We start from the raw sequence: 19,709 nt of genomic DNA, 5'->3' as shown, positions 1-19,709 counted from the left end.
TATTCCCCTCCTTGGTTTTCTTTTTCTCCATATTTAGTGCTCCCAGAGGTATGCCATTATGTAGTCTCGAGTCATTACTGTCATCGCCATGATAGTGTCAGCTCTATGAAAGCAGGGACTTCGTTCAGTGCCACATCCCCAGTGCCTAGCATGGGGGGCCTGGCACAGAGGAAGCACCAGCTGATAGTGACAGTATGACCAACCAGCACAGCACAGCACCAACCCATCAAAATTCAGCTCATAAACGACCAATACAGCCACACAGGAGTGTGGCTAACCGTGATCTCAGGTAAACAGTCGATAAATATTTACTGAAGAATCCAGAAAATTTGAGCTGAAGTCCATCCATTCCCAAGGCCCCAGTAAAATCCCCAAGCCCTGGTGCAAGTGCCAGCCAGCCTTGAGCCTCTGTGTCCTCTGCTGTAAAATGGTCCAACAGAGGCCCGAGACACAGCTGCTCTGAGGAGGCTCATAACTCAGTCCCTTTCAGACAGGTGTACTATGCTGAGGCTGGAGAGAAGTTGGGTTCTGGTAGCCTCAGCGTCCCTTCTGCCCTGAGCCATGCAGCTCCTGCCCCCGCTTACAGGCCCCTCCGCTAAGGAAATGACCTGCAGTTAGCCAGGGCACCCTCCTTAGAAAGCTTCCAGTGACAGCTTCTAATGCCTGAACATGCCCCTTGGTGTTCCCTCCCCACCCAAGGCAGCTTGTCCAAAGCTTCCAGGCACCTAGGCAGGGTGCTCTCCTCAAGAAGAGCTGTGGGTGTATATCACTTTCTCCATTTCTGTTCACTTCTGGGGAGGCTTTAATAACTTAGTGCCCAGGGCCACTGCCAATTGGCCTGACCCCTCCTTGTGGCCTCCATGGGCAAACTGTGAGCATCACTGGTTAAGTCCCTCTAAGGCCACAGGGGATGATCCCTCCCACCAGAGCTGAACCCATCACTCTCCCTGAGAAGAGCTGGGTGGCTTGGAATCTTGCCTTGGGGATCAGTTTTCCTATCTGAGAAATGGACTGTTCCTGATATCCTCCTCCATTTTGGCAATGCTTCTCCCTCTAGAGGATTCTGTTGAGGCAAGAGAGGCTCTGCCTCTCTCCAGTTTAAGGCAGGATAAGCCTAGCAGGTAGGAGGAAAAGCTCTGGAATCAGGAGTCTGACTCCACATCCCAGCTCTGTCACTCGCTGGCTGTGTGACTTTGGGCAACTTACTTAACCTCTCTGTGCCTGCTTCCTTGCTGGAAAATGCCGACAAGAGTACTTATTTCAAAGGCGCTGTGAGGATTAAATAAATTAATACAGGTAAAGGGCTTAGAACAGGGCCAAGCACACAGCCTTCAGTAAACACAGCAATTATTATTACTATAAGTTTGTACGTATTCTTTTTTTTTTTTTTTTTTTTTTTGCGGTACGCGGGCCTCTCACCACTGTGGCATCTGCCCTTGCGGAGCACAGGCTCCGGACGCGCAGGCTCAGCGGCCACGGCTCACGGGCCCAGCCGTTCCGCGGCATGTGGGATCTTCCCGGACAGGGGCACGAACCCGTGTCCCCTGCATCAGCAGGCAGACTCTCAACCACTGTGCCACCAGGGAAGCCCCTGTACGTATTCTTAATAACGGATGAGGTTCTTTCCCACAGGGCTTCAGCTGATTAATCTAAATGTTACTATCTTTATCATCATCGTCCAGGCAAAGGCCCCAGGCATCCCAAGCACTTACAGAAAACAGCATGTTCTTCTTGTCCTGGTTCACAGCTCTGGGGTCTGGGATGGCATCCGTGTGCTTGGTCACAGACACAGATTCACCTGGATGCGGAATCAGAAATGAGAAGCCCCACGTGAAGGCACCTCTGTCCCCTGACCCAGCCGCCCCTGGTTCCGGCCTCCAGGCCTCACCGGTCAGGATGGATTGGTCCACTCTCAGCGTGGTAGACTTGATCTCGATGAGACGGAGGTCAGCGGGCACTTTGTCTCCCACTGTGGAGGGAGAATAGCTTGGCTGAGGGTGGTTTTGGGTGCCACCTCCCGGGAAAGCCAGGAGGGCTCCCAGAAACCAAGGCTGGGGCTGGGAGGCAGAGGCCTGAGCTGTCCCCTGGCCTACAGTCCCCTTATCTGTCTGATGGGGTTTTGGCCAAAGAGCTTTAGAGGAACCCAACAGCTACCCCCTCTGCATATATAGTCAGAAAGAGAAGGATGGGCTCATCCGCGTCACATAATGAAGGGCGGAGGCCCCCAACGGACCTGCCACTTCCACGATGTCTCCGGGGACGATGTCCCGGGCGCGGATCCGCTGCACGCCCTTGCGGTCCGAGCGGATCACCTTGCCCATCTCAGGCTCATACTCCTTCAGGGCCTCAATGGCACTCTCAGCATTGCGTTCCTGCAGAGGCAGGAAGGCTGTCTGTCCCTGCTGGCCCCAGCAGGCCACCCCCTTGGAGTGACACCCTTAGGGCTTGGGATGGATCTGGAAGCAGAAGGACCTGCAGGATTCCAGGACCAGATGGAGGTCACACCCAGCAGCTGGGAGACCCCAGGGCCCAGTCCCACCACTGAGCCTCCCACCTGCCACACGCCCACGATCGCATTGGCCACAAGGATCAGCATGATGACCAGGGGCTCCATGAAGGCAGTTGTGGTCTCCTCACCCTCCTCGAACCAGGCCAGGACCTGCCGGGATCAAAGCTGGTGAGTTTAGGCTATGCCGTGGGCCAGGGTCTACTTGCCATTTCCTTTGTGTGCTGGGTCTCTGTCTGCTCCCATTTGGGGGAAAATATCCCTGGGGAGCCCCGGACCTAGAGAGGTCTGCTCTCAGAAGGCCTTGGCTTAGGAAGTCCAGCCCCTGCAGGTAGTGACCACCAGAGCCCACGTCCCACCCCACCCACTTTCAGGGACGTGGGGATGTTGTGCGACAGCCAGCAGGAGGTGTCACCACCTGCCAGGCGGTGGTTCTCGGAGCAGGCGTGGTGCGCCCAGACCAGGAGCAGCAGCAGCATCACCTGGGAACTGGTCAGAAATGCAAATCCTGGGTGTCCATCCCAGACCTCCCCAGTCAGAAACTCTGGGGTGGGGCCCAGCAGTCTGTGTTTTAAGCAGCCCAGGCGATCCTGCTGCAGGCTCAAGTTCACGGTTCACAGACCAGAGGACCATGATTCCAGCCAGAGCCCAGGCCTGGAGGCGCGAGACCTGGTTCAAGTCCGTTCCCACCTCTTGGCCCAGGTGGGTACTTGTCATCCTCTCCAGGCCTGTGTGTCCATCTGTTCTGTGGAGAGGGTACCAGAACCCTTTTGGCTCAGCTGTTTTGGGCACCTGCCTGGACAGACTTTTCTTTTTTAAGAGTCCTCCGTTTCCAAGGAACAGTGAGTGGCCTGGGGGGTCAGACACAGCTGGCTGGGCCCCTCCTGGCTGGAGGGGCCTGGAGCAGGAGTCACATGCACCCTCAGGGCTCCATTCCCTGCATGATCGTTGGGTCTCTGCTGCTCAGCCACTGGTGTTCCCCTTCCCCAGCGCTCCACTCTGGCCCCGTGGCCCTGCAGGTGCAGAAGGAGTCTGAGCAGGGCGGATGGGGGACAGCAACAAGGGGCAGCGTCCACGAGGAGGCTGCAGGAGGTTAAGGCCCGGAGTCTGTCTGAGGAGCTCTGGCAGTCAGAATGCGCTCACAGCCGGGGTGATTTCACCCCCCAGGGACATTTGGCAACATCTGTAGGCTTGATTGTTAAAAGTGGGGAGTGCTACTGGCATCTGGTGGGCAGAGGTCAGGGATGCTGCTAAAAATTCTACAGTGCACAGGACGGCTCCCACCACAAAGAATTATCTGGTCCAAGAAGTCAGCAGGGCTGATGCTGAGAAACCCTGTGCTAAGGCAAGGAGGGGCGGGGTCAGACCTGTGCTTTTGCAAGCTCACTGACAGCCAGGGGACAGATGGGAGCCGGGAGTCCAGTGCAGGGGGCTGCAAGGGTTTGGGCAAGGGCAGGGGGCAGGTAGGGGCCCAGGGATGCCCACAGCTGAGAGGACAGCCCTGTGGCTCAGAGCCTGGGCCTCTGAGCACTGCCCTGACCTGGTCTCCCTCCCGGGTTGCCCAATGCCATGAAATGGGGACTCTACTTACGAAGGAGACCAGGGCCGCCAGCAGCAGGATGCGCACCAGGAGGTCCTCAAACTGCTCCAGCACCAGCTCCCACAGGGACTTCCCTGGGAACGGGAGCGCCGCATGAGGCCTGGGCCCCTGACGGATGACCTGCTTCCATGCAGAGCAGGGGCGGCCTCAGGACCACCTGGCCCACTCCCTCCCTACCATTTGAAGAGGGAGAGCCCGAGGCCCTGAGAGGCACAGATGGGCAATGCCGGGGTGGGTGGGGGGAGGTGTTGCTCAGCAAGGCCCCACCCAGCTGGGGGTGGGGGGAGGACATGGCCTGACAGTGAATGGCCCACGATGGCGTCTGGTGACCTCATAGGCCGCCTGGCCCAAGGCTCACCTTCCTCAGTTGGGAGCTCTGCAGGATCCAGGCAGCCACGGGAGCCATGGGGAGACAAGAAATGACTGGGTTATAAAGTGGAGTTTGAGCAGCCCCTCCCCATGTGCCCACCGGGACCTCCACGATGGGCAGGACACATCACCCCAGTTCTCTGAGATCACAGAACAGATGGTTTGAGCCCAGATGCTTCCACCCCCCACCCTCACCTCACTCTGGTTGAGGAAGGTCTGGTGTGTCCTGGCTCACCCTGGGACAAGACGGGAGCCAGGAGCAGCCTCCTAGACACTCCCCCATTGCACAGAGGGGTAACTGAGGCCTGGAGAAAAGAAGGGACCCCTGAGGTCACACAGGGAGTTGGTAGTTCTCACAGCTCCCTGCACTGCTCTTTCTCAGATGCCCACCTGTCCCATTCAATGTCCCCCACCCATGGCAGGGCAGCCCCTCCCTCAAATTGAGAACATCGGCTCGGGCCACCTCTGACACATCTGCTTCTCCAGGACCACAGGGACAAGGCCCACAGCACTGCTGTCCCTCTGAGCCCCACCCCATCCCAGGCTCCCCCTGAGCACGACCCCAGCAGCCAGCATCCCGGGCACTGAGAAACCCACCGCAGTTCAGTTCCTAGAGGTTGAGTCTCAGCTTGTCCCCTCCCAGGCCCTCCGCTCCAGGCCAGCTCAGTGAGGATGCAGCCGGCATGCCCAGGCCCAGACCACAGAACATTTTGAAGAACCATGTTTCCAAACACCTGCTGTCACTTTACGGGCTCCACTTTTATCTCCTGTTTCCCGAAGCACCTATGTTACAGGTGGAGCTGGCTGCCCCAGTACCTGAAGTCTTGGAATCTTCCCAACAGCCTAAAGGGGAGGCAGGAGGGAATTCCGACCCCGTTTCGCAGGTGCAAGAGTGAGGTCCAGAGTGGATTCATGGCTTGAACAAGGTCACACAGCCAGCAAGGGTATCTGTGGGTCTGTGGAAAGGGGCCCTGGACGGGCTTCTCCCTCCTCCTGCCGAGCTCGGGACCTGCCCACGGGTGTCTGAGGCCCCTCCCAGAACAAGCCTGAGCCTTGCCTCCTCTTGTCTACACCCCCAGCCCCACCCTGGGTCGCTGGGGAGCTTGTTAGCATGCAGCATCCGAGCCCCACCCCAGGCTGGCTCTCCCTCTCTCCTCCTCCCTGACATGGGTCCTTGCCTCTGTCCACCTGCTTTCGGCTCGAGCAGCTGCCAGCATTTCTTCCCATGGGCACCTCTCCCCTGACCATCTGTTTCAAAGGTCTGGGGTCTGCACCTGGCAGCTGAACCATGGGGAGTAATAAGCAGCCCACTGAGCTGCAGGAATCCAGGAGGAAAACATGTAACCTAAAAATACACTTTCTAGCATTTTCTCCAAAGTCCTATTTTAGGCAATGGCTGACATTTTCCGTGGAAAATGTAATCTCCAGTGTCCTGCGTTGAGATTAAAATCAAACAGACTTTTTCCTTCTGATCTGTTTAGCTGAGGTGAACAGGAAAGGCGGGAGGAGGGCCAGGCCTGGTTTCTGGGCCAATTCTCCAATGGAGCAGCGTCCTTTAGAGGTCATCTCAGCCATGCCCCAGCCTCATGGCACACATCAGTCTGCTTCTGCCACGCTTGACCCAGGAGACTCCTCAACCCCTCACCTCTGCAGGCGTCTTCAGGGTTCTGACCTAAGGGACAGTGTATCCCTAAGTCTCACCTGAATCCCTCCTGCTGTCCCCCTGACCCCTCCCTCTATCTGGCATGTAGCCCCTTGACCACCATATTCCTCAGGGCTTTTTTTCTGGGTAGGAGTGAGGCCTGGGGTTGGGAATGATGTTATGGGACACACATACCAGCTCTAGTCCCCCTGCAAGCTGCCCTCTGCCTGCAGGTCTCACCAGTTCTCCTTTCTCTCCCTTTCCACCTGGATCTCCCCTTCTGCTGACCCACAGCTCGATCCAGGGTCCACTCTTGGTGGTGGTCATCAAGCTGTTCCCCAAATACTTCTCATTCTCCCCACCTTGTGGGCACACAGTAGGACTGCACATCCCAGCTTCCTGTGTGAGTTGCAAAAGGAAGGATGTATATTTGGGCTGGACTGTTGAACTGCCGGAGAAGGGCGCCGTCCGATGGAAATTTCTGTGATGATGGAAGAGTCCTATAGCCGCACTGTCTGATACGGGAGCCACCAGCCACATGTAGCTACTGAGCACTGGGAATGTAGCTAGTGTGACTAAGTAGCTACATTTTATTTATTTATTTATTTTTGGCCACACCTTGCAGCTTGCAGGATCTTAGTTCTCTGACCAGGGATTGGACCCAGGCCCCCAGCGGCAGAAGCACGGAGTTCTAACCACTGGACCACCAGGGAATTCCCTACATTTTAAATTATACTTAATTTTTGTTCATTTAAACTCAGTCAGCCACACAAGGTTAGTGGCTGCCCTATCGGACAGCACAGTCTGGAGTTCTTTGACCCTCTGCTACAGCAAACAGCACCTGTGCAATGGTATCTGCTTTGTGAACCTGAGTCACAGAGTCGGGAGACAGCGAGCCCCCAGATGAGCTGCACTGAGGTACATATATACAGTGTGCGCAAGAAATGACCTGGGTTGTTTCAAGACACTGAGATCTGGGGGTTGTTACTGCAACATAACCTATCCGATCCTGACCAATGCCCCCTTCTCCCCAGACCTGGCCTCTACCGCAAGGCTCCCCTTTCACCCCCATCCGCTGCCCCTGGGGGAGGCTCAGCCAGCCATGAGGTCACCACAGATGCCCTGCCCATCCCTGAATGAGGGCCATCCCTGCTCATGTAATGCACATGCTTCCAGTCATGTCTGAGTAGCTGGCTCCCCGTGGGGCCCGAGCCTCATTTGGAAGACGGAGTACCCATCCCCACCCAGAAGGGCTGCTGTGAGGATCAGCATTAGTATCATTAATATTAATAAGTCACATTTATTGAGCACCTACTATATACCGAGCAGTGTGCCAGGTGCTTTACCTACTTCATCTCCGGAGATAAACGGGAGGACATTGTGTGCCCAGCACGTGAGAAGGTGCTCCACAGACAGAATAATCACTTCTTCATGTGCATTACTCTCTTGTGATTCTCAACCCGGGAAAGAGGATACAATTATCATTCCCATTTTACAGAGTAGAAGTACAGAGAGGTTGAGTGGCTAGTTCATGATCACACAGCTGGGAAGTGGCAGGGAAGCGTTTTGAGCTCAAACCCCTGCTCTGGACCTCCTGCACTCACGCCTAGGCTGTCCTGCCTTCCCACCCCAGTGGTCTCCCTGTCTCCCCCCAGCCAAGGTCACCTGAAAGAACGTAATATCCCATGTCCTGATTGTTGGGCTGGATGCCCTCATCCCATCAATCGGTTCATCCTTCTATTGTGACCCTAGAGCCATCAGCCCAATCATCCCGGCCCAAAGGCTCTTCCTCACAAAACAGGTGGTGTTTTGGGGGTTACTAGACCGTATCTGCTCAGGCCTGATCTGCTTCAAACTCCAATCCCGCCAAGACTCTGAATAACCCAGTTCTCTCCTCACATGAATTAGTTCCAGGGCCACGGTGGGGGATCCAGGGGCTAGGAGAGCACCTCCTCCCCTTCCCAGGCATCCCTGGAAGATGCTGGTTCCCCCTTGCCATCTCCAGGCTGCATTTGGTAGGGCTGAGCCAGTTCCCCTTGAAATAATGGCATTGGGCCCTCAGCAGCACCAGATGCCCCATTTGTTAAGTGAGGAGAATGCCCTGGCCCTGCCCACCTCTTGGTGCCATCTGCCAGGCTGCACGGGCCAAGTCAGTAACAGGAGGTGCTGCCCCTCCCAGACCCCAGCTGGGCCAGCCTGGGGGCATATGAGCCCCCACTATCCTTGTCTGGACCTCTCACATGGTGGCTTCTCCTGGCCAAACCCTGCTCTGGGTCTCTGTTGCCAGACTGAACCAGCCCATGGCCACAGATGCCCGATGCGGAGCTGGCCTGGAAGGGCCTGGGATGTGATTAGAGACACTCTGCAGCTTAGAGCAGAGAGCCTGGTCCAGAGGGCTGGGGTTCAAATCCTATATCTTGGTAGTTCTGTGGCCACAGGCAAATCACTTTAACCCTGGCTGTGCCTCAGTTTCCGCATCTGGAAAATGGGGATAATAATAGTAACTACCTCATAAGGTTGCTGTGAAGATGAAATGATGTAATATGTATGAAGAACTTAGACTAATGCATAGCACATGGTGAATGCTCAGCAAACATCAGCCATAACAACAGTTAAGAGGATGGAAGCTCCAGTGTCCCTAGCACCTGGGACAGCGCCTGGCACACAGTAGGTGCTCAATAAAACTGTGAATGAATGAATGAATGACCCTGCCCCGCTCACAGACCTTCAGTGGCTCTCCTGGACCTACAGGATAAAGACCAACCTTAACAGGGCCTTCAAGGTCTTCCTGGATTTGCCCCAAGCCACCCTTCCAGAATCACTCTTGTATCTTAGATGTCCGTCCCTCCCTCTGCCAGCCAAGTGAGATGCCTCAGGATTGCTACCATGTCCCCTGGTTTTGCTAAAGCTTTCCCCGCTCCAAGATTTTGTTTCGCCATTTTTTCTGTGCAAGGTACCTCCCCATTTCCTCATCTGAACCTCCAGGAAGGCTTCCCAGAAAAGCTCTGCTCTCAAGGGTCATCAGTGTTGCCTTCTGCTTCCCGCCCCGGAGCACCCCCAGGGCAGGCAGGGGCTGAGTCGTCCTTGGGTCCACACAGAGCCTCACTGAATTGCTTATTCGGTTGCCCCATGGTTCAGCCCTGGACCCTGGGCCCACAGCCCAGAGCCCAGGAGAAGGGGGGTGCAGGGCCAGGGCTGCCCCCAGGCTCCACACACCACCTGCTCCCCTAATCTCCCCTTGACTCCTTCCTTCTCACAACACTGGAAACTGGTATTTCGGCTTCTAAGTGTTGGTTCCAGTGGGAGAGGTGAGTACTCACCAAGGTCTTCCTCAAAGGTAAATTTACAGAGCAATTAAATCCTCACTCACAAAGTCAGGGAGAGACCTTGGCTGGCAGACCCCACCCCGCCCACCTGGCCTGCCACCGTCTCCAGGCCCCACCTGGAGTGGATAACCTCTGCCCTGGTGCAGCCTTACTGGCTGACCAGGCCCAGAGGCGAAGTGTTTGCTGGGCGTCCTCGGTGCTGTGAGCAGACCCAGCCCCGCCTCAGGGAGCTCCTGGTGCAAGGGCTTGGGGTTCTGCAGGGGCAGGGCTGGTGCTGTTCCTGAGAGGGGGCACTAAGCCTGCCCAACAAGGGCGTGAGAACTGGGGTGAAGCCTGAAATACCCGCCTCAGATCCGAGTCAGTTCACATCTGCAAGGCCCCTGGGGGATCTCAGGGGCCTGTCTCTGCCCTACTGACAACACTGGGGCCAAGGAAGCGGGTACCTGGGCTGAGGGCAGGAGATAAGGTCACAGCAGAGACCCCACAGGCAGGAATCTAAATCCAGACTATCCCTCCCACCTGGCACCCCTGGAGCTCTGGTACCCACTGTACAGATGGGCAGGCTGAGGCCCAGGAAGGCAGGCTCCAGCCCCTGTCACAGCCGCTCCCCTAAACAGAGACACCGCCCCTCCCCCGCAGAGACTTCCTGGGACCTTGCCTGACTCCCACATCAGTGGGCTCTGGGGTGGGGGTGGCTTAGGTGTTGGCCCGCCCGCTTGGGGGGACACCCCCAACCCAGTCCTGCCTCCTGCCTAGGCTCACGTCCAGCAGGGGTGACAGGGAGCCCATCCACGGACATGAGGAGATCACATGGCTCCTGCATATATGAAAAAATGCCCAACATGACTGGCAAACAGAGAAATGCAAAGTAAGACTATGAGAGGCCACTCTTCTATGAGATTGGCGTCCAATAACACACTGTGCTGGTGAGGTGGTGGGGAAATGGGCAGGTCAACTGGTGCAACTTTACGGAGAACAATTTAGCAACAGCGGTCAAAATGTAAAATACACATGCCCTTTGACCCAGCAATTCCCCCTCTAAGAATTTATCCTTTGGAGATATTCACAGTGTGTGAAATGACATGGGGACAAGGATGTGCCTTATAACGTGTGTGTGAGAACAGAGGCTTCAAACAACCCCAGAGCCCATCAAAAGCTCAGGTGAAGAAATGCTGGAACAGCCACATGATGAAACTCTGAGTGGCCACTAGGAAGCCCAAGGATGCTCCACGTGGAACCATCAGCAACAGTGACTCTGTCACGTGGAAAGCAGGGGCAAAACAGCCCTCAAATCCACTCCCTTTCATGTAAAAAAGATCATCGATCACAGACCCAGAGGTGTGTGTGCGCAGAATATCTTGGGAAGGAGACACTGGGGTGGCTGGGAATGGGTGACTGGGGAAAGGGCTGGGGAGAATTTACTATATACCTTTTGTACCTTTTGAATGTGGTACTGTGTGCACATTTTTATTCAAAAAAATAAGTTGAAGGGATGTAGAAAGGCCCCTCCGAGAAAGCTGAGTCCTGGGCACCTCTGGGGTTTGCAGAGAAAGGCGGCTCACAAGAGGCCAGGAGCCTCCCACTTACTGCCCTGTTGGGGCCTCAGAGGACATGGCTACTTGCTGGGGTTGGGACAGATGGTGGGGAGGGAGGTGCGACTCCCAGTACACTCACTGACTGAGGCCCCTCCCCCAGCTCTGAGGAGCAGGGAGGGAGGATCCCCAGCCCCTGCTTCCCCTCTTCCTGTGCTGGCAGAACTTGTGAACTTCAAGACTTAAGCAAATGACTTCCTTGTGGTTTCCAGCCTAACGACCTTGCAGGTGCACAGACTCCTGGGGTGGGGGAGGACACTAGTCCCTGGGGTGTTCCCTCCACCTGCAGATCCCGCCCCCCCACCCCGTTTCTGGCTCAGAGCCAGGCCCAGCTCCTTCTGCCACAAGAAGGGATGGCTTGGTGTATGCAAACACTCACAAATGTCTGGCATGGGTCCTATCGTAGCCTCACTTATGATGAGCAAATAGAGGCACTGAGAGGCAAAGCAGTTTATCCAGGATTGCACAGCTATGAAAGGGCAGAGCTAGGGCTCAAAACCCTGTCAGCCTCACCCCAGAAGCTGCGTGGGTAGAGACCACGGGACACCCACGCCTCCTCCTGAGGCCGGGGCTCTGCTGGGGGAGCATGAGGCAGGAAGGGGCAGCCAGCTCCCTTCTCCTCACCTGATGACTTCCAGGGCCCTGGAATGCTTCCTGAGGAAAAAGCCCTTGGGGGCCCCGCGAGGGCAGGGGGCGAGGCTGTACTAGCTCCTGTCTAGCTGACCCCAGCTCCTAGCACAGGCCCTAACACCAGGGTCCCAGAGTCTGCAGAACCGATGACCCCCTTGAACAGACAGGGGAACTGAGGCCCAGAGAGGGGCAGGCACCCAGTACCAGCTATACCACTTACTGTGTGACCTTGGGTAAGCTGTCTAACCTCCTGGTGCCTCAGTTACCTCCTTTGTAAAATGGGGATGACAACAGTTGTTTTCATAGAGTTGTTTTGGGGAAGGAATGAGACAAGAGGTGAAAAGTGCTGTTAAGACCAATGCCTGGCACGTAGTATCAATAGGTAGTCAGTGAACATGGGCTTTCATTTTTACTACCATCGAAGCACAGAGGAACCAGAGGAGCCCAGGAATGGCCCCCTAGTTTTTCCTACCACCCTCCCCAAAATGCACATCCACCTCTCTGGACCTACACACTGCACCAACATCCTTATTCATCACCCCACACAGATGTTCAGCAGCCAGGGCACCCCCAAATCCTCTCACCTAGACAAAACAACATGGAGGGAACTAGAGGCTCCCTCCTTCCCAGCCAGCTTCCCCTCCTCATGAAGACATGGGGGCCAGAAAGGAGAAGGGTGTTGGCCAGGGTAACGCAGGGCAACATCTGTGTGATTCTGGAGGCAGAACCAAGGGCTGGATCTCCAGCTTCCCTTGGGAATCAGGACTCCCAAGCTGGAGGCCACAGCAGCACAGAGGAGGCGGTGGAACCCCAGACCTGCTGCCCCGACCCCCAGCCCCACCCATGGGCTGGGGGACCAGCCCTGATGCCCTGCGCTCCTGCAGCGAGGACACCCTCCCTGCCAAGTCACTAGTAGGGGATATTAAATAATATTTATCTCCCTAGTTCCGCCCACAGCTCAACTAAATATAGCAACTAATTTTTTCAAAAAAGGATTTCTGCTCCAGAAAGATAATATTTATATAAGAGGTGGTTGTCATAAACCAATACAAAACCCAAAGCTCCCTTTCTGACAGCTCTTCGTAATTTTCAAGCCAGCCCTGAGCAGTGAGACACACAGGCCAGAGAACCTTCCTTCTGGCTGGTGGGGAACCCTGAAAGGGTGAGGCCCCAAGTTCTGAAAGGGCGTGGGTCCAGGCTGCACTCTGGGAATCGAGGCGACATTTCTCTCGGGACCCCTAACACTCTGCCCTGTGCCCTGGGGGTGGACCAAAGGGGTGGCAGATCCTGCCTGAAAGCGACCTGGGGAGGGACCTCTACATCTTCTACCATCTCTGGGTCATATCTGGACAGTACCGGCACTTGCCGTGCTTTTTGGCAGGTGGAGAATCCCACACTCCTTTGAACATGAGGAAGAACGATACCTTTCCCTCCCAAACAGCAACAGCATGAAGGCTCCCTCCTTGCCCAGAGATGGGCAGGCGTGGCTCCAGGTCACCCAGGAAGGAAAGGCCTCCCCAGGCAACTCCCTGAGGGAGGCCTTGAACCTGCCACCCCCAAGGAGGTGGGTCTCCCGCCTCAGCAGTTCAAAGCCCCACCGACTCCGCCAGCCACATCCGCCTGGGGTTGCAGAAAGAGGAAGACCTGGGGGTGGGGTCACCAAGCCTGCCAGCTGACAAGCTGCACCTTCTGGGCGTTTTACTGAGCCCTCGGGGGAGAGCCTCGGGGTCAGCTAGGAGGCTGGGCCTCAGAGTCCCCGGCTGGTCCCTCGCCGGCCGACCCCGGTGTGTGCACCTGCATGACTCCGGCGGACTGCGGCGGCGCGGGGATGCAGCGCTGAGCGCCGATGGGGGTGGGCGAGGGCCTGCAGGAGTGGACTGGGACGCGGGTGGAGGTGGGAAGCCCGGAAGGGCCGCATGGGTCCCTGGGCCCGGAGGGAGGAGAGCGGGGCAGGGGAGCCAGGCGTCCGGTCTCCGAACCCGGAACCCGCACCCCCGCTTCCCCTGCGAAGGTACCGCGCAGCCCCCCCGGGAGCCCCAAGGGCATCTGCAGAGGTTTCCTGAGCCCTCGCTTCCTGCCTGCCCGCCCGCCCGCGGGGGCCGATGGCTGGGAGGGGAGTGGACCGCTCCGCAGCCGCGGTGCCGGGGGCGATACGGAGACCGCGGCGCACGCGGCCCCGGCTGCCCCCGCGTGGCCCGCGCTCTCACCGTTAGGGCCGTAGCGCTCCCGCGCGCCGGTCACCTGCTCCGGGCTCAGGCCGCCCTCGGCGGTCACCGAGAAGCGGCGCAGCACGTCGGCGGCCGGGAGCAGGTGCGCCTCCGCCTCCTCCATATCGCCCACCCCGGCAGTCTGCGCCGTCGGCACAGTCGGGGCTGCCTCTCCGCGGGGCTACTGCGCGGGGCGCAGGGGGCTCGGGCCCCGACGGGCGCCGCGCGAGGCCATGACCGCGCTGGGGCCTTCCCCGACGGCAGTGGCGGCGGCGGCCGCGGCCCGCGCCAGGATGCTGAGCCCCGGGCTCCCTCCCAGGGGCGGGGCGGCCCGGGGCCCGCCCCCGCACTCACACCCCTTCCGGCCGCCCTCGGAGCCCTCCGCCCCGCCCCAGCAGGGCCTCGGGGCGCGGAGGCTGAGCTGCCGGCCCATTCTGCAGAAGGGGGAACTGAGGCCGCCCACGCGGAACGCGCTGAGCTTGGGGGAGCCGAGGGAGCGTGGTCCGGAAGGGCCTCGACCACTGTCCACAGAGCTGGAAGGAGCGGGGCAGGTCAGAGAACTGGGGAGGGCTGCTGAGCACATGTCTCTGAGATGCCTTCTTTTGAGCCCTCTTGGGTCCTGGGAGGTTGCAAAACGGGGATGTCCATAGAGGGGTTCCTACCCCCTCCTCGAATTCTGCAAAGTGTGACCCTGGGTCTAGAGGGAACCCAAAAGCCTGTGAATAAGCAAAACTCCTCTGGAGATTACTTGATGTTTTCTTCTTTTGATGTTTATGCTTGCTTTATTGTTTTCCTAAAGTCCAGCGATGAGCTGTTATTCCTCACACAATCAGAACCTCTAACAATAATGACCCAGTATATAAGAAAGTAAACCAGTCTTGCTACCTTAGACTCACACCTTCACCCCAGCAGGAAATGTAACTGCCAGGTGGGATGAGGGTTCCCTGGAGAAGTCTGAGGGTGTGTGGGGGAGGCCTCTGACCAGGCCCCCAGGGAGAGTGACCCTGGCGCAGGGCAGGGGAGGGAAGCGGAACCCCTACTCCGGTGCTCCCTGAGCTCCACTCTGTCCAGGGGTAGCAGGAGGAGGGCTGCAGGTCAGGGAAGCAAACTGTGGGAAGGCAGAAACCACGCACCACGCCAAAGGGAAGAGCAAAAAAGAGCAATCTGCTCGCGCCCCTCCAGCTTGAGAGACCCAGCCAGTCTCACCCCACCCACCATCATACCCCTACCGGTGGCCTCTGCTGCCCAGAGCTCTGGGATCCACCTTGGTGGCACAAGGTCAGAGATTCCAGGACTGAGCCCACTCAGCCGGCTGTTCAAACTCCAAACCCTATAGTACCTCTGCAAACAGAAAGCCTTCTGGGAGACTGCAACTGCACACACACAAGCCCCAGCTTCCAGCCTGGCCCCCCCTGCTGACCCCTACCCAGTGTCCCCTCAGTTTCTGATCTCTTCCTCCCAGGATGGGGCCATGGTCCTGCTCCTCTCTCTCCCCTTTGCCATTACTCCTTGAATATAGAGATACTGAGTGAGGACTAGCTGGCTGAACGGTCCAGTCCTTTGCTGCTTTTGACAGGTCACCCAGACTGACTCCAGGGGCATCAGCTGGGGCTCAGCCTACTGCCGTTGAGATAAAGGAATGCTGGTTTTCTGGCTGTGGCTTCATGCAGCCCGACATTTTAGATCTCAAGTCCAATATTCCCTGTATTTCCACCCTCTCCGTTTCTTCCCCCACCACTGTAGTCCACAAAGACAGCCCTACCTGCATCTCTAAGTTGCCAGGAAAAATCTTAGCCAGGGCTAGGTGGGGACAGAACCCTACAGCTTTCCACTAGAGACCTCTCTCCCAGAGACATGAAGCCCTAGTCACAAAGCAACTGGAAATCCCTCCCCCTCCCCCACTTACACATCTTGGGGTACGACTCCTGTTTGTCAGCCCCAGGGACCTTAACACTAAGCCTCTCCCACTCCAACCCACCCTCAGCTGTCAGTTGGCACTTGCTCGAAGGCAGAGCCAGAAGGCCTGCCTGTTTGCTCTGGCAGCCTGGCCTATCTTCCCTCTCTCCAGCCCACCCACTGCACCCCACCCTGCTTCCAAACCACCACAAGCAGGGCCAGCAGCTGCCAGCAACTATGGCCCCCACCTGGCAGGTTCACACACCTGTCAGCATGCCCACCTGCTTGGCTGCCCCCGTGACAGCTTCTGGGCATTGCTCCAAGCTTCCACAGTCATTTCACACTCCAACTACTTGCCTAGTTGCTGTGTGCCCACCCACCCCCCCGCCAATATGCCCTCTATCTGCACCTAGACATACAGCTGGTAGCCAGGGGGACATGGTCACAGGCACGCTGTCCAAAGGGCTGGTCTATCCTCCCCACCTCCCAGCTGCCAGGTACTGAGAGCTCTAGGCCTGGCACCCAGTCCCAGCTCTTTCTCAATCCCCCACAGGACAAATGATGGCAGAACTTACCACCTCTTTGGCAGGAGGCGTGCCTGCCAACCTCACCTGTGGGGGGGCAGAGTGGAGCATGGGCGAAAGGTAGGTCTTTGCCGGAAGGATTTGGACACATGAAGAAGAGGGTGTCACAGGCAGAAAAAACAACCTAAGTTAAGGTGGGAAACCTCAGCCGTGTGCCAGAGACAGTGACTCAGCCCCTCAGCACGGCTGCATCAGGAGCACGAGCACGGGGATCAGGAGGGAAGAGCGGAGAGGCAGGGCTAGGACACTGAGAACCCTGATCCACCATTTAATGGCCTGGCCTTTTAAGCAGTGAAGATGCGAGGTCACATTTGCTTTCTAGAATAGCTTCCCCCTGGAAGCTGGTACGGGGACAGGATTCAAGGGGAGAGGAGACGCTGAAAGGACCCCACAGTGATAAAAAATGAGGAGGTGTAGACCAAGGCAGAGGGACCCGGTTGCGGATTAGGTTCAGGGATGAGAGCAAGTGAGGGGTGACAGCGGACTCCCGAGTTGCTGGTGGGTGAGGGGTTCAGCCCTGAGGTGCGGGAGCAGCGGGTTGAGGTGGGAGGGCGTGTGGGGCCAAGTGGAGTGGGAGGGGCCTGGAGGACTCCACGTGGAGGCAGAAGAGGGTTCCTCTTGCAGCTCCTCTCTCCCTGCCCTACCTATCGCCTATCGTCACTGCCCCCGCTCAGGCCCCTCCCAAGCTCCCTTCTCTCTCAAGCTCTCCAACAGCCTCCTCCCTGGCCTCCCTGCCTCCAGACTTACCTCTGTATATCAAGATTGCCTGCCTGAGCTGGTGATTTCACTACTTCATCCCTCTGCTCAAAACCCTTCCTTAGCTCCCCATTACCGGCAGGATAAAGTCCAGACTCTTCAACCCAGCAGGCACAGCCCTTTCTTTACCAGTCGGCTCCTACTCATACCCAAGCAAACCGGTCTCCTCAAAATTCTCCCAAAGGGCCTTGCACATTCTAGCTTCAGCCCTTTGTCCAGGCTGTTCCGCTGGCCTCAAGGGCTCTCCCAGCTCCTCTCCCTAAAATGTCTCCCCACGAAACTCAGTTCCTTGGCTACCCCAACCCTGTGTATTCATGCTCTTCTCTGCACGCTTCTGACCGACTTTGAATGAGGCCCCATAGATCAAGGCCTATCTCCCCATTGCACACAAGGGGAAACTGAGGCCCAGGGAGAGGATGGGACTCAAACAGGGACGTGGAGCCAGGGAGGCCAAGGCAAAGCTTCAGCTGGAACTCCCAGGCCAGGTGTCCTGTTCCTCCTCTGCTGATGGCTTTCCCTGGTGTTCAGCTGCTGGGATACCTCTGCTGGGCCAGGCTGGGGAGGTCTCCTCCGAGGCCAGGGAGTGAGCTTAGGACAGCCTGGCCAATGGGGGCTCCAACCTGAACCTGGGGGAGGGTCTTGAGCAATAGTTCAGGGGACAGGCGCTGGGCCAGAGTTTGGGAGGACCGGAGGCAGGAGGACTGGGCTCCCACTGCTGCTGTCCCAGCTTCCCCCGTCCCTGACTCCCTCTCTCCCTCCCTCCCTTCCTCCCTCCCTTTCGAGTCCACTGTCTTAGCCTCACCCCACCCACTTGGACAGACCCCGTGAAGCGGGGGCAGGGAAGACTGGCCCCCAGCCATACAGAGTGGGAGACCCTCCTGTCGGCCACCCTCCTAACCTCAAGTTCTTTTATTTCAGTCTTGGGGACCCCTGGGCAAGTTCTGGATGTACCCCACCCCCCAGTCCTCCTGGGCCTAGGGCCTCTACTGACCTGGAGCCACCCTCCCACTCTGCACCTCCAGCCTCTGCCCATGCCCTAGGTGGGCACCCCCACCCGCTGACCTCCCCTCGGCCCTGCCCCTCAGGGGTATCCAGCTTCCCTGGCCCACACTCATCCTCATCACTTCCAGCTGCCCGTGTTGTCCCACTGGGGCCACAGCTAGTTCCCTGTACACAGTAAGAAGTTTCTTGTCTCTGGATCTTTGCTCACTCTGTTCCCTCTGCCATCCTCTGGGGCTCGTTCCTATTAGACCTTAAGGCCCAGAAGCCATGGCTCATCCCTGAGGCCAGTAAGACTCCCATCGCCCGTATGACCCCATCAAGCTCCCCGCACCCTGCATTTACTGTCTGCCTTGCAGCCCCGTCTGTAGTCACCCTTGAAGGCAGACTCACCTCAGTTCTCAGGAGGTGTCAGGGAGGGTGTTTGCATGACTGAGTTAAGGCAGGAAAACTCCGGAGCCTCTTCCTGGGAAGGGGGCACACCTGGCCTTCAGGGACCTGGGGAAGTGGGGCTCTGTCAGCAAGTGGGACAGAACAGGCACCCAGGGGCCTTCGGTTGTGGACACCCGGACCGAATTTTGGCATTTTGGCCAGAGGAGGCTGGCCTCCTTTCCCTGCATCCACCTCTGTGGGACCGCCCTGCACAGCATGGGGGCCGGGGCCTTGGGTCAGGCTACTCACTCTTTAGCTCCTTGAGGCAACTTCCTGTCGTTGTCCCCTTATCTCCCTGGCCAGGCTGAGGAGAGGAAGTTGTCCTCTCCCTCCCAGTGGTGGACAGAGACACCCCCCTGGACCTCAGGAGGGGGGAGCGTATCACGTGAGGGTGCGCCTGCTTCTTGCAGGCCTGCCTTCTCTTGGAGCTGCTACTAGAGCCCCCTTCCTAAGCAGCCATGCTGCTACTCTCCTGCTCAAGTACCTTCCATCGCTCCCCATGGTCTCCCCAAGGAACATCAACTCCTCAGCCCCTTAGACTTTAGTCACTTTGACCTGTCTTCTCCTTCCCTGCCTCTGCCCGTGCTATTACCGGTAGTAGGAAACTAGTTCTTCTCATCTTTACCTGTCTAAACCCTCCTTACGCTTTAAAGCCAGGCTCAAATGCTACCTTCTCCGAGAAGTCCTCTTTGACCCCTCAAGAGCCAGTGACCGTGTGCCTCCTGAGTGGCCCAGCTTTTGTGTGCTCTGCCCTATTTGCCTGAATTTTCAGCAGCAGCATCCACATCTGAATCATCACAAGGTCTCTACAGGGCAGCCCAGTGCATGAAGGTCATTATAAAGTTGCCCTCTAGGCTGGGGATCTCCTGAGGCTGAAACTGTGTCTATAACACTCATCATTGCCTCTCAGTGCCTGGCATCTGGTCTGGCACTTACTAGACTCTCAAAGATACTGGTTAAATGAACACGTTCTTAGCCAATGCAATACGAAAAGAAAAGGAAATGGGATACAAATACTGGAAAGTGAAAGACTGAGTAAGTATAATCACATCCAGGAGCTGTGACAGTCTCACCACGGATATATCAGAGTCAGCACTCCCATTGTATGGACAGGGGTTTAAGGCCCAGAGAGAGGCTGGAATTTGCTGGAGGTCACACAGAGGGTTGGGT

General features: G+C 57.3%; 1 protein-coding gene across 3 annotated transcripts in view; it reads right to left on the bottom strand.

Moving 5' to 3' along the window:
* Nucleotides 1-14,151, bottom strand: part of ATP2A3 (ATPase sarcoplasmic/endoplasmic reticulum Ca2+ transporting 3) — a 33,837-nt gene extending 19,686 nt beyond the window's left edge. For all 3 annotated transcript variants that reach the window (XM_082603356.1, XM_082603357.1, XM_082603355.1), the window contains exons 1-7: nt 13,873-14,151; nt 4,465-4,482; nt 4,098-4,180; nt 2,555-2,659; nt 2,234-2,372; nt 1,889-1,969; nt 1,713-1,798 (exon numbers count right to left, since the gene is read on the bottom strand). In XM_082603356.1, the coding sequence (XP_082459482.1) occupies nt 1,713-1,798; nt 1,889-1,969; nt 2,234-2,372; nt 2,555-2,659; nt 4,098-4,180; nt 4,465-4,482; nt 13,873-13,996 (636 nt within the window). In that variant the 5' untranslated portion in view covers nt 13,997-14,151. The remainder of the gene's footprint in view (nt 1-1,712; nt 1,799-1,888; nt 1,970-2,233; nt 2,373-2,554; nt 2,660-4,097; nt 4,181-4,464; nt 4,483-13,872) is intronic.
* Between the last annotated feature and the right edge of the window lie 5,558 nt (nt 14,152-19,709).

Source organism: Mesoplodon mirus, assembly GCF_964341445.2.
Source record: "Mesoplodon mirus genome assembly, chromosome: 18".
Classification (NCBI taxonomy): domain Eukaryota; kingdom Metazoa; phylum Chordata; class Mammalia; order Artiodactyla; family Ziphiidae; genus Mesoplodon; species Mesoplodon mirus.
Note: the sequence above shows the minus strand (reverse complement) of the source record. Positions and strands in the feature narration are given on the sequence as shown.